The sequence below is a fragment of the Artibeus jamaicensis genome, unplaced genomic scaffold (genome assembly GCF_021234435.1).
Source record: "Artibeus jamaicensis isolate MK-2021 breed Jamaican fruit bat unplaced genomic scaffold, CSHL_Jam_final contig_332, whole genome shotgun sequence".
In the NCBI taxonomy this organism is placed as follows: Eukaryota; Metazoa; Chordata; class Mammalia; order Chiroptera; family Phyllostomidae; genus Artibeus; species Artibeus jamaicensis.
Window position 1 is genome coordinate 18,768,768 of NW_026521788.1, and position 19,986 is coordinate 18,788,753.

The 19,986-nt window shown below is 36.4% G+C and overlaps 1 protein-coding gene across 4 annotated transcripts in view; it reads right to left on the bottom strand.

Moving 5' to 3' along the window:
- CTNNA3 (catenin alpha 3) overlaps positions 1-19,986 on the bottom strand; it is a 1,563,160-nt gene that overhangs the window by 361,027 nt on the left and 1,182,147 nt on the right. For all 4 annotated transcript variants that reach the window (XM_053663824.1, XM_053663825.1, XM_053663823.1 and 1 more), the window contains one exon: positions 18,819-19,019. In XM_053663824.1, the coding sequence (XP_053519799.1) occupies positions 18,819-19,019 (201 nt within the window). The remainder of the gene's footprint in view (positions 1-18,818; positions 19,020-19,986) is intronic.

Here is a 19,986-nt window from a genome sequence, read left to right on the forward strand (position 1 = left end):
TCTCCTTCCCTTCCCCTCTAAAGATAAATAAATAAAATCTTTTAAAAAGATGATTAAATTATGTTCAGTATAATTTAGATTTCCTCTAATTACATTGTCATATAATACAATTATTTTGACTTCTTTTCAGCAAGAATGTACCTATATTGTAAATTTAAATAATGTTCAGGCTCATATTTTTTGTCCATACTTCCTCTGTGTGGTCTTCTCTGACAAATAAAACTTCATACTACTTCCATTATTCTCAAATCTATTCTTTTTTGTAGTATTAATTTGTCCCCTGATGTGCTCTTGATTTGTATTATAAAATAATCTTGCTGTTTAATATTTCTTCACCCACATAGTTCAACACCTGGAAGACTTGAATCATTCCACTTTTCAACATTTAGCTTAATGTCATACTAATAGTAAGTAAGTACTAAATAAATTTTCACTAAAAAAACAGCTAAAAGAATCTCAGTTCTTTATTATATTCTGACCCTGAAATAGCAGAGGAAATAACATTACCTCCAGGTACTTATGTGCCAAAAACCTGGAGACAGTTTTACAGGCTCTTTGTAGATAAATGTTGACAAATAGGAGATTTTAAAGAAGAAACAAAAGATGAAGGGTTGCATTTATTTTCAGAGATTAAAGTCTAACTTTTTTACAAAAAAAGGGATGAGAGGAAGGGGAGTGGTTAATGGTAAAAATTAAGAATTGGTTAACCAAATATTCTATAAATGCATAAAAAGTTGCTGGCAGTGCTGCATAAGAAGATGAGGCCAAATTCAGTCTCATTATTTGTGAATATCATGGAATAAAGATCTGCTAAAACTACACGGTAACCACAAAATAACTTGGTTGCTTAAAGGTTTAGCTCTACGGTGCATTTATCAACTTTCTACAATTTGGGTACCTGGATTTCTGGATCTAATCATCCCCAGATGAAAACATCCAGAACAAGATGTTGTACACACCTCTGGTTCATTATGGACTATAATTTCCCATGTATTATCCCCAAACAGGTTTGTGCTTCTAGAGATGAAAATTTTTATTGTTGTAGACCGCTCTGCCTGGTTCTAGGAATCGTATCTCAAACCCTTGTGGCTAAGGGTGAGGGATGACCTTTGGAATGCAAGCTGCAGGAGACAAAGCCTGTGTCTCATAGCAAAGACTGCCTCAGTTTCCACTCCCTGCCCCCAGAGTTTGGTAGGAAGTCAATGATGGGTAAGACCCCTCACAGTGGGGGGCAACCTAAACCAGACTGGATCACTTGGGAGGCCTTCATGGAAGGACTGGGGGGGGGGGCTGCAACAAAAAGCAATGGACTCTCCCCCCTCCCATTTTGACATAGCCCGAGCCCCCATGTCCTCTGGGAGAAGCTCTTCCTGGCTCTAATCCCCTTAAGCCTGAATACCTGATGGGAGGGGTGCAGCTCCTTGCCTTGCTAGCATGTGTCCTGGGGGAAAATCTGGCATCACAAAGACTTGCTGATAAACCTGTGAAATCTGCTCTGCTGAGAGTGCTTTCATTCATATGATAAGGGTTTGAGCAAGAAACCCTAAAACTCTGTTCCTGATAGACTCTGACTCATACTAAGCCCTCAGATTTCTTTGAAATGTTATCTACTGTTTTACCCTTGCCACCCTGTATTCCTGTGTATTACAACCCAATAAAAGCCTCTAGAAGATGGAGCTCAACGCCTTTTTCCCCTGAGAAACTGGCCACTGCTCACACCCTTTTTCCTCTGGGAAAATGGCCACTTCTCCTCCCCAAGCAGATCACATCATGTCTCAGTCATGATTACTCTCATCCGTGGTGGCTGGGGGGACGTGTGAGGAAAGTAACCCCACATTTTATCTTACTTATTTTTTCTTCTTTCATGACGTGGTAGGTGTAGAGCTTGTGTACCAGTGTGGCTACTACGGATTTGTTAAACTGATTCCCTGTGCGCTCTAACGACATGCCGTTGTGCTGTCATCTTACTGTGCACTGGCATTGATACAGGGTGCAGCCAAGGGGGCCCCCCAAAAAAGATTTGGAATGGGTCCAGAGTTCAAAGGGTATAGGAATATTGGAGAGACATATAAGATGTCCTCACCACCGCCCCCCCCAGGGGGAAGAGACAAATAGAGCCAGGGCCATTGAGAGCTGTTTTGCATAGCAACAGCTTTGCAGCTAACCTCTGGAATGATTGTTTAACATATCTATAACCTTTAACTGGTTTCATAGATATGTTAAATAGCAGTGGCCAAGTTTTGAGCAGGGAGAAGGGAGTGGCTTCGACTCAGGATGTAACTAGGGGCTGTACCCTTGAGTGAGAGCGCCTGTGTGAGAGCTTGGAAAAAGACTGGCTCTGGGACATGAGGGGATAACTGCCCTGGTGAGGGGAGAGCCACTCGGTTTGGGGCAGAGTGAGGACTCCTGCAGTCATGGAGGGGAGAGCCACACAGTTTCAGCAGAGTGAGGACCCCCCTCTTTCCCAGATGAAAGGGAAAACCATGCAGCTTTGCCAGAATGGAGATCCCTGCAGCCAGGTGAAGAAGAAAGCCACATGTTTTTGGTGGAGTGTGAATCCCTGCAGCTTTGGTAGAAGAGGCCCACTCGGCTTTGGGGTGCCCCCTTTGGCCTCGTGGCCTGGAAAGCAAGAGAGACTTTGACTGGAACTGGGTACAAAGAACTCTTGCCAGTGGACCATGAGAAGGTGCCATGTAACTTTGGATTAACCAGAGATCCTGCATGGCGACACAGCTGATGATGTCAGCGGCCTGAAAAAGGGACGTGTGCTCTTTTCCTGATTTATGGTACCCGGAGTTGGGACAGTGGGAGAAGGGAGCTGTGTGGGTGTAGGTGTGTACCCTAAAGGACTTCGATATTTTAGTGGAGGCATTAGGTCTGAATAGCATTAAATAAACATTTCGTTTCCTTTTCACAAATCTCTTGCATTAAGAGATGTCTTTCCAATTGGTGACAGACAGAAGAGCCCAGTAGATTTTAGTATTATGTCCTTGGGTGGGGCCCCTGTTCTCTGGCAGTTTTTGACATCCCTAGTTGGGCCAAATATTGCCCCCCCAACCTCTTGTTCGGTAACAGCATCATCATTTTATTGTAGGTTCAACATGTTCGAAGATCTTCAAAACACTATTCCTTGATGTAAAAATACTTCTTTGTTTGGGGAAAAAATTTCTCAATTTCTCAAGACTTCTGTCACATTTCTTTAACTTCTTTAATATCTGTACATTGAGAATAGAGGATTCCTGCCGCCAGCTGTATAAAAGCAGAGCTACAGGGGAAGGTTCTTTCACAGCTCATCCCTCTGTGTGTTTGTTTCAGGAGGTACCACAGTTCGAAGTGTGGTCTGCCCCACTTTCTGCGGGGATGGATGTTGCCATTACATGAACAATATCCAGTTGAGCATTTAAATATGTCATCCAAATAACAAAATGACCATAAAGTTTGATTTAAAAATCTGAAGTTAATCCAAAATCGAACTATACTGATTTTTTGGGGGCACTGCTATATGCTTTCCAAGAACAGAGAAAAGCCTCTGAGGCTGTTTTTGATTTTAAACTAATTATCCTTGAGATGAGGGTCCCTTTATTTTTATTTCTATTTTTGTAAATATTTCTTATTTATTTTATTTTTAGAGAGAGGGGAAGGGAAGGAGAAAGAGAAGGAGAGAAACATCAATGTGTGGTTGCCTCTCATGCTCCCCCAGCTGGGGACCTGGCTTGCAACCCAGTCATGTGCTCTGACTGAGAATCGAACCAGCGACCCTTTGGTTTGCAGGCCTGCACTCAATCCACTGAGCTTCACCAGGCAGGGCACAGGTCCCTTTATTATTATTATTTTTTTGGTCATTTACCTTTATAATCATCTTCCCTTAGATTTCTTCCCTTACTAGAGTTTTAAATGGCATCCTATCATTGCATCAGGTGTGTACTTTTGGTGAGAGTTTATTGCCCTTGATCATAAGAAAACTGCATAACACACAGCTTTCACAAAATGTTTCAAATCACTAGTTTGCTAAAGTCAGTATTTACCATAAGAATCACAGAGCTACATGACATTATTGAAAACTAATTTGGTAACTTTTAAGATTAAGAGTCCCTCCAAATATCTTTGCTCTGAAAGTTGCACAATATTTTTTTCAGGAAATAATTTCGCTTTGATTTTGAGATTTAGCTAGTGCCTTAACCTTGAGAATTATTTTCTACCCATTTGACAATTTGTTATTGTTGTCCAATGACAGCGCTCCCTCCTCTCTCTCCAGTATTCTCCCCTACCCACTCCCTCCCACCCCGCTCCATCAGTCACCCCCCCCCATGGTCTGTGCCCACGCCATGCCATTTATTTTTCAAAATACTGCGTTTCTTGCAGAGATGCTCTCAAATTTGCTCTTCCCATTTAAAAATATTTAACTGCCATTAAAACGACTTTGCATATTAATTAAGTATTCTTGATCCCTTTTTAATTCTCTATGTGAGTTACTATTTCTAAAAAGTGGAAAATTTTCCTTTAAATAAATTCCTTCAGTGCAATGGATTAGTCTTTCTTTTGGTACAAAATGCAGTTTGTCTTGTTCCATTGTATTCCTTCAGCATAAGTAATAGCAATCGGTTTCAAAAATAGAACCAAGCTGAGCTGCTAAAGATTAAGTAAAAAATTTCTTTGCTACATCTTGTGCTGCTTATAATTAGAATTAAATGTTTTTCTCTTCAAGATAAATGTAATTTGAGAGAAAATACCCACTGATGAAACTGTAGCACAAAAAACAAAATTAAAATATATTTCTCAAAGTGAAATCAATTTTGGAGTTAAAAATTATCAGGATTATAATTTATGTCAAATTTTGAGAATTTGCAAACAGGTAGATAGTAAAATGATTCATCTAGAACATAGATGAATGACATTTAAATTTTAAAAAAGATAAGTTAGGTGATGTGCCTAGCAACACTGGAGATCTTCTGGTTCACCCTTCCTTAAACAGTTGAGGAAATGAGGTCCCTATAGTTTAAGAAACTTTCACAATTGTATTGTGTCATACCTAAGTCAAGAACTTTGGATTTCAAATTCTCCATTTAATATGATTCCTCATAACCATGGCTTATAAAGTGATATTTAGAATACCATTTGTAAACTTATCCCCAAATGTCTCCAAGATAATAAAACCATCTAGCATGAATTACTCCAGGAAAGGATTCCTTTTTCCATATTGTTCTGTCTGTCAATTGGTTATATTTTTAAGGGTGCTAAGTGAGCTATTCATTACATTATTTAGTCATCTGATTATGATATCTTTACTGAGTATGTTCTGTATGCTGGACCCCTTCCTACATTTCTAAAATTAGATATTAGACCAGACCAGAAAGCGGAGAGAAGTTGAGAGATGCAAGCCCTCAAAAATACCGTCTAATATCAAAAAATTCTCAACATCACGAGTCATCAGAGAAATGCAAATTAAAACCACAATGAGATCTCATTCCACATCTGTCAGAAAGTCCATCAACAACAAATGAATAAACAGTGCTGGTGAGGATGTGGAGAAAAGGGAACCCTCATGCACTTGGTGGGAATGCAGGCTGGTGCAACCACTGTTGGAAACGGTATGCAGGGTTCTCAAAAAATTAAAAAGGAAACTGCCTTATGACCCAGCAGTATATACCCAATGGTGGTCTATATCCTAAGATATCCTAAGACCACTTCTGGGTCTATATCCTAAGAAACCCAAACCACTAGTTTTAAAGAATATGTGAATACCTATATTCATTGCAGCATTATTTATAATATCCAAGATATGGAAGCAGCCCAAATGCCTAACAATAGATGAGTGGATAAAAATCAGTGCTACAAATACACTGTGTATATTACTATGTTATACAAACAATACGTTATACAAAAACATTGTCTTCCATCCTAGGTGCTCTCTCTCTCTCTCTCTTCCTTCCGGGAATGCTCACTCTGGGGGAAGCAGGTGCTGTGTTGTAAGAATATTCAGGAGGCCTATGGAAAGGCCCACATGGTGAGAAACTGGAGCCTCCTGCCAACAACCATGTGAATGAGCTTGGAAGCAGATCCTTCAGCCCTCGTGGGGACCTGGATGAGGGCATCGCTGGCCACAGCTTGACTGCACCCTCACGAGAGATCCTGAGCCAGAACCACCCAGCCAAGCTGATCCTAGATTTCCGACTCTCAGAAACTGTGAGACAATAAACATGTGTTGTTTTAATTTGCTAAATTTTAGAGTAATTGGTATGCAGTAATAGATAAATAATACAGAGAGGATAAGCTTTGCTATAGTTCTGAGCCTTCAAGGAAGCTGGCTAATGAAATAATAATTCAGTGAACAGGTGATACACTATTGGAGGAAACAAGCCATTAAAGGTTTAGTCAATACTGACGAGAAAGGTTTGCACACTTACTATTGAAATGCATTATGTAAGATATTGCAAATAAAATGAAATTTTAGCCACTAATGTTACAGAGCACACATGAACCTCTAAGAAAAAAAGCCTAAACTAGCAATTTTGGGTGCATAATGACCCTTATGAAAGCTTACTGACAACCTTCAAAAAAGGAAAAATAAAAAAACACATTTGAAAACAAAACCCATTAACCACTTGCCTTATCCTATGTAATTAAGGTAAATGTATGTGTCTGCCTGTGTGCATCTTGTTCTCGGTATCTACAATGATTACATAAAGTTGGATAATTAAAAGGGTTGGCAAAATTCTACAGAACATACTCACATTAAACTTATTCAATATAAAGAACACAGCAAAGCAGGAGAGAGAATATACAAGACAGTATGAGATCCCGGGAGACTTGCTGGCTCACCTATGCAGTCTTCTTTCATACAGAGAATGCACTTTATCTTTGGGTTATGTATTAAATATATAATACTCCCATATTTCTATACGTGAGATTGTGGTTTTAGGAGACTTCAGGCAAAAGATTCCAGCAGTCTTTTATGCCCCATTGACCATATAGCCAAAAGCCAAGCTCTGGTAACTAGTTAAAAAGGTACAAGCCATCAATCTACATACTCTTAAACCATGTAAACAAGCTGGTTCTGGGTGACACCAGGGGGGTTCAAACTTTAGACAGCACATTATGAATCACTAGCTAATCCATCATCTTTATCATAGACAAAAGTCAAACCAGGCTTCCATATGCCCATGGAGATAAGCATAGAGATGCCCAGTCAAGCTGTAAGATAATTCTATTTTATTCAAGCACTATTAAACAAAAAAAACATTTTACATATAATACATCATGTGTTACTATACTTATATAACTATACTAATATTAAATATAATAACTGGTATGATAAAGTAATACATTATAAATGGATAAAACATATACATAAATATATGTATATATGCAATTTATATATACATAAGTGTGTACAGCTGTTATTTATAATAGTCATAATAGATAATGCTTAACATGTGACATGAAATTTGGTTTCTTAACAATGACAAAAGACATGACAAACAGACAATAGACAAATATAAATAGTTAAGCATAGGTTTATAAGAATGTGGTCAGGCAGAGTTTTAAAGTTTAAGCTCATGTAATTAGGTTCATGATATTTTAAGCCTGCTATCTGGGACATGTGTACCAGCATCTTTTAGAGAGCTTAGTGAATTGCTTTCCTTATCATGTGACTAAGTGAATGATTCTGTTTGTCTGAATGTATCCAGGGTACTTTTAGAATATTTTTTCTTGTATCCCTCTGACTTTCTGTTCTAATTTGGATCAGTTATTTTCTCGACCTACTACGATCTGTTGCCTTGTCATTTTCTTCATTAAATTCTTGAGTTAGATTTACTACTTCAGTTCCCATGCCTTATTATTTCTATTTTTTCCTGTCTTACTTTGAGTACATTGTCAAGTCATTTCTCAAAAAGGGTTTGTGCAACTTAAATAGACTGAGATCTTATGTATACACAAAAGTTTTTATTTTGCCACACATTTTGGGTAAATATATAATATTCCAAGTTCAGATTAATTTTTTCACTGAATGTGAAGTCATTGCTTCATACATTTTCGGGATCTCATGTTGCTGATAGTCACCATCAGGCAGGATGAAACCTTCACCTACTTGTCGGTCTCTGCTTGAGCTTTTTCTGTACAGTTGGAGTCATTTGCTGTTCTCTTTCATCTGCATTTCCAGCAGCTCTTTCTGAATTACTTTTTATTATTCTTTTCTGATGAACCTACACCCCTGCATTTGCCATTATGGGTTTATTATTCCCTTTTGTGTCCTTTTATTGTTATTTTAAAGGAATGTTAAATTAGAACAGCATAGGTATATCTGCCTTCTTGCTGATTTTTTAAATAAATAAAGGAGAAAATAATACATTGTTAGTCCCTGGACTCAAAATTATTTGAATGTAATTTGGAACATATAATGATTACATTAATGGATGCAAATAATGAAGAAACAACTATTTGAATACAGAAGTAGTTGGTAGAAAGAAGAATAAATAAATTGGTAGAGATAGTAAGAGAAGTAAAATATTTTAACTGTTTCTTCCCTCAAAAATGATTTTGTTTTTTCCAAATCAGTACTTTTATCCCTCTTTTTAGTTACATTAGAATTTTGAGATAAGTGATAAAAGAATGTGCATAACCTTTCTTAACTCACTGTAACCTACAATAAACATAAACTTTAGAAGATCTGGAATCTTAAAGAAATACTGCCAGCAATGTTTATAAGAAGTGACACACTTTTTTAAATCCCCATATCAGCAGAGAAACTTTATAATATAAATTGTTCACTTCACTTTAACTACTACAGATTTTGGTAGACAGTAAAATTAAATGGTGGATGATCACCAGAATATGTTACAATTTCTAATATTCTCCTGGGTTACTAATACATTTCAGGGGAAAAAATATTCCTATGTTCTTAACCTGGGAATAAACAGTGTGGGATTGTTAAACAATGATACTTTCTTTTGTAATTGATGAAAGAGGAAGTTGTAAATTACCATGAGCTAGAAAATATACTATGTGGAATGAAAATATATATCAGCAGAAATCAGTATGGGCACATGGTGGGAAAGATTTTCCAATTGCCTAAAATCTCTAGCAGATTTTGAACTACATCACTTCTCACTGAACTGGTTGCATTGGACTCAAGGTCAATGTTCATGTGCACTCCAATCTACTTGCTATGCACCTGGCATTGTTCTCTCAAATATGACTATGATTTAAAATATGCTTTCCTCATTCAGTTAAACAATCTTCCTTCGTGTAAGATCTTGAGATATCTACTACATTTACAAATTCCCCAAGTTTATAGTTTTCACTAAGAGGTTAAATAATCTTTAATGCACCCAGTCATGATAAAAAGAAACAAAAACCTCACTGACTTCATTAAAGAAAATATCCACATGTATTAATAAAGTTTGTAGATATCACTTTCATTAAAAAATATTAGCCTGCTAATTTGTTTTTCTCCTTATAAGAATATTTTTAAGCATTTGCTTTCATATCTACACAGTTTCATAATATAAATTCAACATTGCTTTATTTTGGCAAAATCTGTAGGTACTGTTCATGTTAGAAATGCTAATTCTTCACTTACTACACACATTCTCATCTTGGAAACTTGACATGATCGTCACGTCCATCATGATCACCCCCATCCAACCAGGACGGCATTTGAGGAGTTGCATCAAAACTGACATGGAAGACAGTTAGGAAGGAGAGACATAACTAAAACTTATATGTTAGGCTCCCCTGTCACACCAGTTAACACCAAGGGAAATGAAGTCTGGTTAGTACGTTCCACTTCATGTGTTTTATCCTCTCTCTACAAAGGCAGTCGAAAGAAAAAAAAATGTGAGAGACACCATCTCAGTTTATTTTCTACACTGAGTAAACTTGAACTTCAAATTTAGTTTTACAGATGATTATATAAAAGTTTTACCAGCTTACATCAACAGATATATAACCAGACTTTCTAGGCCATCCTCAAATACCTCTGAAAAAGTAAAATCAGCTGCCTTTACAACTGAGGGCTATTGATACATAAAATAGATACTGGTAACAACTAAAGAAGGTTATTTCATTAGTGTCATAAATCTGACTTTCAAAACACAGTAGAAGGCAGGAGCCTTCTGCCAGATGTCTACATTTTATAAGCATACATAATGTTACAGTTTATAAAATATTTTACTATTATTTTAAGACTTAATTAAAAGACTTAAAGTAAGTCTTTTAATTATTAAAAGACTTAGTTATTATTAAGTCTTAATTATTAAAAGACTTAATCATTGGATTATCCAGTTGATAAAAGTGAAGCTCAGAGCTTCCAAACAACTGTGTGGGGGAACAGCAGTTCATTTTAGAGGGTTATTTGGGGTGTTGAAGTACTGATGCTGATCGCATTCAGGATGGCTGGAAAGACCTCACACTGCTTAAGACCTCTGGCCCCTCTGGCCTTGAGGGGCCACTTTTGTTTCCCAGTGGCTTTGTAAACACTATAACTTCAGAAGGTATTAATCTGTATTACTACAAAGAATGTTTAGCAAATCTCCAAATAAATGAAGGCAAAGTCACTATGCCTTTGAATTTAACATTATACATTTGAATAAGATTACAGGCCCATTCATGTTTTGTCATTGTTGTTAAAGAAAGGAAAAGAAGAAGAAACCACTAACAGATATGTTTTTCCACTTCTTTTTACAAGACTTCATAGATTCCTGTATTTCCCTCTTGCCAATCAGCAAAATAACCACAATTACATCATATATGCTGGTGAGGCATATCTTCCCTAAAACATGCCTAGATTTAGAGTGGTATCCTAATACCTCATTTAATAAATCTATCAGGAATAAAGCATGCTTTTATGCTTGTTTTTAAATTTTTACAGACCATCAGAGAAAGAACTGAGCTTGGCAACAGGCTGTTGCAGGCCATGCTCCTGACTCAGTTAAATGGGGAGAAGTGTTTCCATTGCCTCCACATTGAAGATGACCAACTCGTTGATAAAATCCCTTCACTTTTTACTTGTTGAGGCTCCTCCTTTCCTGCTCATCACCACACCCCACTTCCTTCTGCTCACAGACTCCAAAGCCCCTTGGAATGGCAGGAGTAGGAGAGTGTCCCTGTGAGGCAGAGTACTGTCTCAAAGACACGCAAAGGCCCAGGACTGCCTCCCACCCCACCATCCTGACAGTCAAAGGGTTTGTGTCCAAGAAATGAATCCAAAGCAAGTGAGGCAGAAGTAGAGGTGAGTTTCGGATTTGTGCTGGTGGTGAAAGTATCTGGAACCTATGATACACAATAAATGTATCACCTGTGGGGTCCAGTGTCATAATGTTATGAGGCCAATAATGTATTAACTGTTAAGAGAGGGCTAGATGGCAGCCCAAACAGCTGTTCTTTACAGTAACTAACTGCAAAAGTTTGCTTTACAGTAATTAACTGCAAAATGGTTTGCTATATGCAGCATTTCTTACAGTCTGTCTGTTTACTCTCCTTGTTCTTCAGCCTTCCTTCCTGTCTTTGCTTATTTGTTCATTTTTTTCTGCTTAATTTAGACATAGAGAGAGAGTGTGCTGTTTGCAATCCAGAGCTAAAACTAGGACTTCATGCCTAATATTTTCCATCTAAATTATTTTTTTTCCTACTTATTCCAACATTAGGGCTTATAAAATAAATCTAAATTAGTCTTTTTATAGAAACTACCTGTAAATAGGACCAGAAAGAAAGGTATGATTTATTTGTCTTCCAGATAAGGTCTTCTTTGGCTGGAGAACATGTGTTGGGGGCTGTCATAGGAGTTCTAGGGTTAAGGAAGCTACAAGACCTCTAGAACATCTTTGCACTGGTGAATGTGAAGAGGTCCACATTCTCCACCTCCTCTTCCAGTGATCCATTCATTTTAGCCCATGCCAGCTCATCTCCCCTACCCTTCATCCATCTGTTTTTCCAGCATGTTTTTTTTTTTCTGACAAGTTTCTAATTACTTAAAGTGGAAAGATAAAGAAATATCATCAGACTCCCTAATAAGATCTGGGTCCTAATCAAATCTAGTTCTCTTTGGACAGAAAAATCAGAAAACCTATTTCCTAAGTTTCTTTCTTCAGTGCACAATATTAGTTCGAGGTCCTGAATTCCAATGGCAACAAAAGCACTTCTGAGGCCATGGGATCTTGTTGTTGTTTAAAGAGCCTGGGTTGTCTTTAACTTTTGTTTTCCGCATCACCAACATGAAGATACTTGGTTATCCAGGATAGCCGAGTGTTCTGCAGAGAGACACGTCTTCATAATGTTTTCTGTGTTAAAGCGTGTCAATTAGGCCTGATCCCCAAAATAAAAATGCACATAATTCAGAGGCCCGTCTTAGCCTACTACCAGAGCAGGGAAGTTTGCCAATGATGGTTTCTAAATTTGAAGGCATGGTTGCTACCCTTGCAGGGATTTGCTGGAAACAGTGAAATTAGGTTTGGTCAGATCTGTCACCAGATGAAGTTCCAGGATAGTTCTTCTAAATAATTGAAAACACAAAAGTCAGTCTATCTTTTTCAAAAGCTTGCTAAAGAACCTTTTAAGAATCTGACCCTAAATTTTCTGGAACTGTTTGATATCTAACTCTGGACAGTAATGAATCACTTCCCAGATCTCTTCTCTGCCCCAGGCTTTGATATAGTCCACTGCTTTTCAGTTCTGTTTTTTTGTTTTTTCCTGAACTGGGGTGATAACTCGTTATCTTGCTAAATTTTAATTTTGAAGTTGGGAGAAGAACCTGGACCCTTCTACTATGTATACAATTTTACTGGTAAATATAAAAATAAATAATGAGTGGTATATGTCTTTAAGGACATTACAGTCTAATGGGGGAAACTTGTATGCAAATGATAATTATGATACAAAGCAAAGTGAAATAGGCATTAACAGGATAAGTTCATTCATGGTAACACAGAATGGAGCAATTAATTCTAACTTAAAAAGAATCAGAATGTCTTTTACAAGGGTGGTAGCATTTGAAGAAGTGTTGAAGAATAATTATAATTTTATTGGGGCAGTACAGATGTAAAGGCATTTCACTACTGGAATAGAATGAGCATTCGCACACAGGTTTGATTCAAGAGCCATAGTGTTTTGTTTTAATCTAGCACAAGCAAGACACTATAGTTGGCTCCGGGAGAGATGGGAAGAGAAATAATACAAGTTTCCTTTTCTTCTATAGGTTATATTATACTTTGAAAGAAAAGTCATTTCCATATAAGTATATCTAAAAGAGTTCATCAGTCCCACATAGTTGGTTGTCTAGAATGATGTAACTACTTGGCAAATCCTGTAAAAATCTACATAGTACATGAGACTAGAAAGAATCTCTTACTACCTGAGGGAGTAAAGAAAGGGCTCTTAAAGACATGGAATGTAAGTTGTTTCCTGAAAGATAGATATATTTGATGTGAGAAATGAGTGATAAGGATTTTCACAAATGATAGGTAAAGCACAGACAAAACCGAATTCAGAAGTGATCTTGGCATGTCCTTGTGGTTGTGAAAGCATCAACTTAGATAGAGCAGAAAGGTGCCTTTGGCTCAATCTGGAGGAAAAAATAGAAATGCATGTTTAGGTGAATTGAAATGTCTACAAAGTTCAGGCAGATAAATTAAAGGAGCAAAGACTGGGCATATACTGAGAGAGAGTGAAAGACAGCTATGGCTCAGGCCCAACCATAAGGAAGAAACTCTAAGCCCCAGCCAGTTCCACAGTGAACTCTGCCCTAGTGTGCTGGACCTTCCCATTTGTTACCACCTGGTACTAATGCAGATTTTATGTGTGTGCGTATGTGTGTGAAACTAATTCTTATGACAAAATATAAAATTATGCTGGTCAAAACTAGAGACATAAAAATTACTTGAGTCATGTAGAATTATATTTAGTATGTAAACCACTGATTTTCAACGTCTGCTGGACTCTAGATAGCAAAGACTTCCAGAGTTAAACCTTTGTGTTTTATTTTATAACCATTTAAGATTACAGAACAAAGATTCAACATGAAGAAAGTAGCATGTTTTAATCAGGCTATGCAATTCAGATTATTTATATGTGAAAAATAATAAATAAAAGGAAATTGATTGGAATTATTGACTATTATAGTTTTTAAAATGAGTTTTAAATGAAATTCATCTTAAAATCTATTATCTGTTATTTAAACTGGTTGCAACAAAATTTACAACAAAAATGTGAAAATATATGTTGGCTCTAAATTCTTTTCAAATGTCTCATTTGCCTTTAGGAAGAAAAAGTACAACTATATGACTTCTCTATCCTAATGGGGAGAGGATTCTGGGTACATACTTTCCAGATGGGCCTTAATGACTACTTGATGAATGACCCTTTATTTGCCGTGACTGTCAGTTGCCAATGGTGGATGCCATCAGGATGTCTTGGTCAGGTTCATTTATGTGCCTGTTTTGCTTTGGTCCATGAGCCTGGCTGACATTGAAACCAGGTGAGGTTTGAAGGTTTGAAACAGATGCTTTTGAGCCTGCTAATTTCTGAATTTGATAGCGCCATAAATCATATGCAAAAAAAATGCTATGTTAGACCACTATTGGTTTAGTTTTTTCTCTAACCTAATGTGGAAAAACTGAAACTGATGTTGAGAATACAGCTTCCAAGCTTTCACATAGCAATCCAGAAGGTTTATTATTTAACAAAAAAGGCAGTGTATTTTCTCTCCCCTATTAGGAATTCCTGACAGGTGGAGTAGCTTAGTAACAGAAAAGAACTGGGCAGAATAAAGAATTTCACATGGAGTTTACAATATTATGCTTCTCTCTAAATGAAATGCAGCATTCCAGATGTTGTCTACATTTCACTTAACACAAACTGCTAGGGTTTATGAAAAGTAAAAATTCCTGAAATGTAACAGGGAAGCTCTGCATCCCAATGCTGAGAAAACTCTTACAAGATTATCAAATTTTGAAAATGGGCTAATGAGCCACAAAGTCTGCTTAACATCAAAGGTGCAATATTCCAAAAATATTCTTTGCAGTTTAGAGAAGTATGACTTAGGTTTTGTCATTGATGACAGTCCCAGTGACTGTTGCAAAGATAAGGAGATTTCAGTAGTAAAAACAATTCACAATATCTCCTTAATTTATTTTCAGGAAGCAGGGCTAAGACCTGAAGATCACATTAAAAAGAAAAAAGAAAAGCAGTCCATACACATAGACCATTCACTTGCTAAAAAGTGAACTATTAAGTCTTCAAAACACAAAACATGACATTTTCAATTTCTTAATTTGATGCTTATTTATAAATAATAAGTCCAAGTTATGAACAGAAGTGAACACAGAGGAACATTTTTCTATACTTAATTGTAGAAAACAGAATAGTTAGAAGCATGTTTCATGGACAATATACTTAAGGGTGAGAAAAATGTTCACATAGTTCACCTTTGATTAAGATCAAAATGACCTAATTAGCATTTTCATCTAATTTATTGCTCAGAGTTCTCTTTTGTTACTTGTGCTTTTGATAAATTTCAAGGAAAGCTGTTGGGAGAAAAGTTGGAATTAGACACATAAAATAAAATAAGAAGTTGCCTTTAAGATAAAAAAATTATCTGAAAATTAAAATGACAAAATTGGAAAGTCATAAACTACATCTCTATTTTAATAAGATGTGACTTTTACAGAATAACCCAGGATCATTCTACATTTATCATATTTTGGAATAGGAGATAATTTACCAGTACAACTTTAAGTTAACACATAACTAGTGAAAAAAAGGACTTTTTTTTTTCTAATTGAATGATAACATGACCATATTGGTTACTTATTTTGTAGGGTCATTATAATACATATATTTATTGACAAACTTATTATTAAATGTATAAATATTTTTGTTTAATTTTTATTTTCTAATTTCAGATTATAAGAATTGATTTTGAAGAGAACATTCTCAAAACACACTTCACATTCTGGGTAACTTAGAATTTTGGTTCCACTTCTTTGCATGTGGCAGATACTCAGACCCATGGAAAATAAAACTGGAAACTTTGTACCTCATACAGACATTGTAACTATAAGAGTATGTTCACCAGATTAAAAACTGAGACAGAGGAATCATGCCACCTGATATCAAAATATACTGCAAGGCCATAGTAATCAAAAGAGTATGGTACTGGCATAAAAACAGACATAAAGAGTAATCAGACAGAATAGAGTCCAGAAATAAACCCACACCTTCATAGTTGATTAATATTTGACAGAGAAAGCAAAAATATACAATGGGATAAAGATAGTCTATTCAATAAATACAGTTGAGAAAACTGGACAGATGTGTGCAAAAAAATAATAAATGAAACTAGACCACCTTCTTATACCATGCGCAAGAATAAACTCGAAATGGGTTAACAACTTAGATTTAAGACTCAAAAGCATTAAATTTCTAAAAGAAAACATAGGCAGTAAAATCTCAGACATCTCTTGTAGCAATTTTTTTCTGATATACCAACTTAGTCAAGAGAAACCAAAGAAATAATAAACAAATGGGACTACATTAAATTAATAAACTTTTTCACAGCAAAGGAAACCATCAACAAAATGAAAAGACAACACACTAAATGGGAGAACACAGTTGCCAATGACACATCTAATAAGGAGTTACTATTCAAAATTTATTTAAAAACATATATATATATTAACACCAAAAAAATCCAATTAATATATGGGCAAATGACCTGAGTAGAGATTTATTCAAAGAGGACATACAGATGGCCAATAAAGAAGTGAAAAGGTGCTCAATGACACTAATCAGAAAAATGTAAATTAAAGCCACAATGAGATATCACTTCACACCTGTTGGAATGGCTATGATCAATAAGTCAACAAACAAGTATTGGAGAGGGTGTGGAGAAAAGAGAACCCTAGTGCACTGTTGGTGGGAATGCAGACTGGTGCAGCCACTATGGAAAGCAGTCTTCAGATACCTCCAAAAATTAAAAATGGAACTGTCTTATGACCCAGCAATTCCACTTCTGGGAATATATCCAGAAAAATCCAAATGTGAATTTGAAAGAATATATGCAGCCCTATGTTCATAGCAGCTCTATTTACCATAGCCAAGACTTAGAAGCAGCCCAAGTGTCCATCAGTAGATGAGTGGATTAAAAAGCTGTGGTACAGTTATACAATGGAATCCTACACAGCGGTTTAAAAAAAAAAAAAAGGAAGGCAATCTTACCCTTTCCAACAGCATGGATAAACCTGGAGAGCCGTATGCTAAGTGAAATAAGCCAATCAAAAAAAGACAAGTACCATATAATTTCTCTTATATGTGTAATCTAAAGAACAAAATGAACTAACAAGCAACATAGAGACAGACTCATAGATGGAGAGCAGGCTGAGAGTTGTAGGTGGGGAAATGGTTGGGGGTGGGGGTATTGAGCAAAAAAGAAAAATACGAGGAAAAAAACTCATGGACACAGATAACAGTGTGGTGATTGCCAGAGGGAGGCAGGTGCCTTGGGCGGTGGAGAAGGGCGTAGGTGGTAAATGGTGATGGACTGGGGCTTGGCTTAGTGTGGGGAGCACATAGTACAGTGTACAGTTAACGTGTTGTGGAATAGTGCACCTGAAACCTGAATAATTTTGTTAACCAGTGTCACTCCAATAAATTCAATAAAATGAGAAAAGTAGAAAAAAGATCATGAGAAAATGATGTGCCTACATTCATCAATAATTTTCTGCATCAACAGGCAAGGAAAAGACCAAAAGAACTTTTAATTCTCTACAAACCTTGAGAAGCTTATCTTGTGGTATACCTCTTCAGACCTAGTCCCTAGTGAAAGTCATTCAATTGTGAATATGTTTCTCCTAGTTCATCAATTTCAAGTGCACCTTCCTCCCCACTCCCACCCCTGCAAAATCCCTTCTATCCCCCTTTTACTACACAAAGTACATATTGCCCATATTGAATATTTCCTGTGCATGTTATGAAGACTAATTCTCTAGGTAGGAGTGATGATTAAAGTATGAAATCCTAAACATTTTAGGGTGCACCATCACCCTAGAATTAAGAATTAATTAATAAATAAAATTCAACATGGGGATTTTACAAATCAGAATGGGTTTCCACAGGAGAAAGTTCTGCTATGATGACTTACAAAAATAGTTGACTGGCTTCATTCAAATCATATTCATTGTTTTTGAATCCATATGAATTCGAAGATTCTGTCAGTTTTTCTGAGAAATGTTATAGATAATAATGCTATCTTACTGAGTGATTCAAAAGCTAAGCACTGACCAGCTGAGTGCAGAAACTGAATGCTACAGCTCAAACAGAACCTTGATTCCATATTTTTTAAGTTCTCAAAGAAAATTATGTGAAATAATGAAGTGTTGTTCTGCCAACACTCCGAAAAAAGAGAGTATTTCTCTGTCAACATAGGACAAGTTTGCTCTGTTTGAGTAATGTAAAAATACCTGGAGGTACCAATGAGACAGTTAAGAGAGGTTTTGAAAGCTATTATAAACATATCACATCTGGCCTAATTATATCTCCTAACAGCTCTGGCATTAGTGAACATTCCTAAGTGGCTAAGGCCTGTAGGTAATTTATATAATGCATAGGTTTTTAAAAGACTTCTTTTCCCCAGTAAATATATTTACTTCTCAGAGATAATTTTCAAATCATAAAAGCACACAATGCAAGCACCTATCAGGTAGCAGAGCAATCTATTTCAAAACAACCAATACTGGTTGAAAACTTCTTTCTGCATGTATAAATAATAGGTAACTATGTAGATTCAAATGTCGGGTAAGTGCCGCTGTTTTAGAGACTGAACTTACCGGTACTTGTAAGGAAGTTAACGTTTCTCATCACCCCTTCAGTGTAAGCGCCTGGCTCGTAACTGTCCATCTCACCCGTGACGATGTGAGCAACTCTCGCTGCGCGTCCTCTGATAGCGCCGGCAGCTCGGTCTAAATTATCAGCATCCTGGTCTCTCAAGGCTATGATACATTTGTTGACATCTTCTAGGATGTGGCTCTCTATAAGTAAAGTGATCGAATTAATTTTGTGAAAGTTTGTATTTAATCCCACAAATCTAGCATATTATAATTGACGTTACCTTCTGACTTCAGATGGGATGCATGTTGAGAATGGAGGCCTTGACAATTGGGGAGGGAAAATACAGACATAATTTTACTTATAGCTCTTTAACAGCAAAATTTGTGAGATGGAGATTCTTACCTTTTTATCAGCAATTTTTATAGATTATATATTATTTTAGACTCTAGTTCTAGTATTCTAAATTTTAGATTTGAATGATTTGTAGGCGGACACTGAGGGGTTTTTAGGTTAAAACAGAAATAAAATATGTAATAGAATGCTTAATTCTAATCAAAAGTAACACTGTATGGATTATCAAACTCTAAAAATATCACCTGTTCTATATATAGTAAAATAAAGCTATGGTGTTTCATTCAACTAATGTTTATTGACATACAATGAGACAATTATAAAATCTTATAAAGTAATAAATAATAAAATGTAAAGTATATAATTTTTATATTGTAAAGCAGCAGCCCCACTAAGTCTGAGAAAACACATGAAATTGGGCTCTAGAGACGTTGACTTGAGGCAAATGAATCCCTGAGGAAGTCACCCACTCTGAAGAGCATCTCCTGACCTCTCTCACTGCCTCTCTCTGCATGATTGGAGCATGAAGACAGCAGAGGTCTTAGTACAGCACTGTTTTCTTCTTCTATGAAATGATTAATAATCCCAGATAACACTCATGAGAGGAGCTGAGCAACTATGTGGAATATCACCAAGCATGGGCAAAAATGTAGCTAAGAAATCAAAAGAACATTACAAGAATTAGTGTTTGGCTTCTAGCATTATCAAATGAATCTCAACTCAAAATCCTTAACAGTTCTGTTATTTAAAAACATACCAGAAAACAACTACAACAAAAAGGCCTTACTAACTTCAGGACATATCGTTAACTTTCCC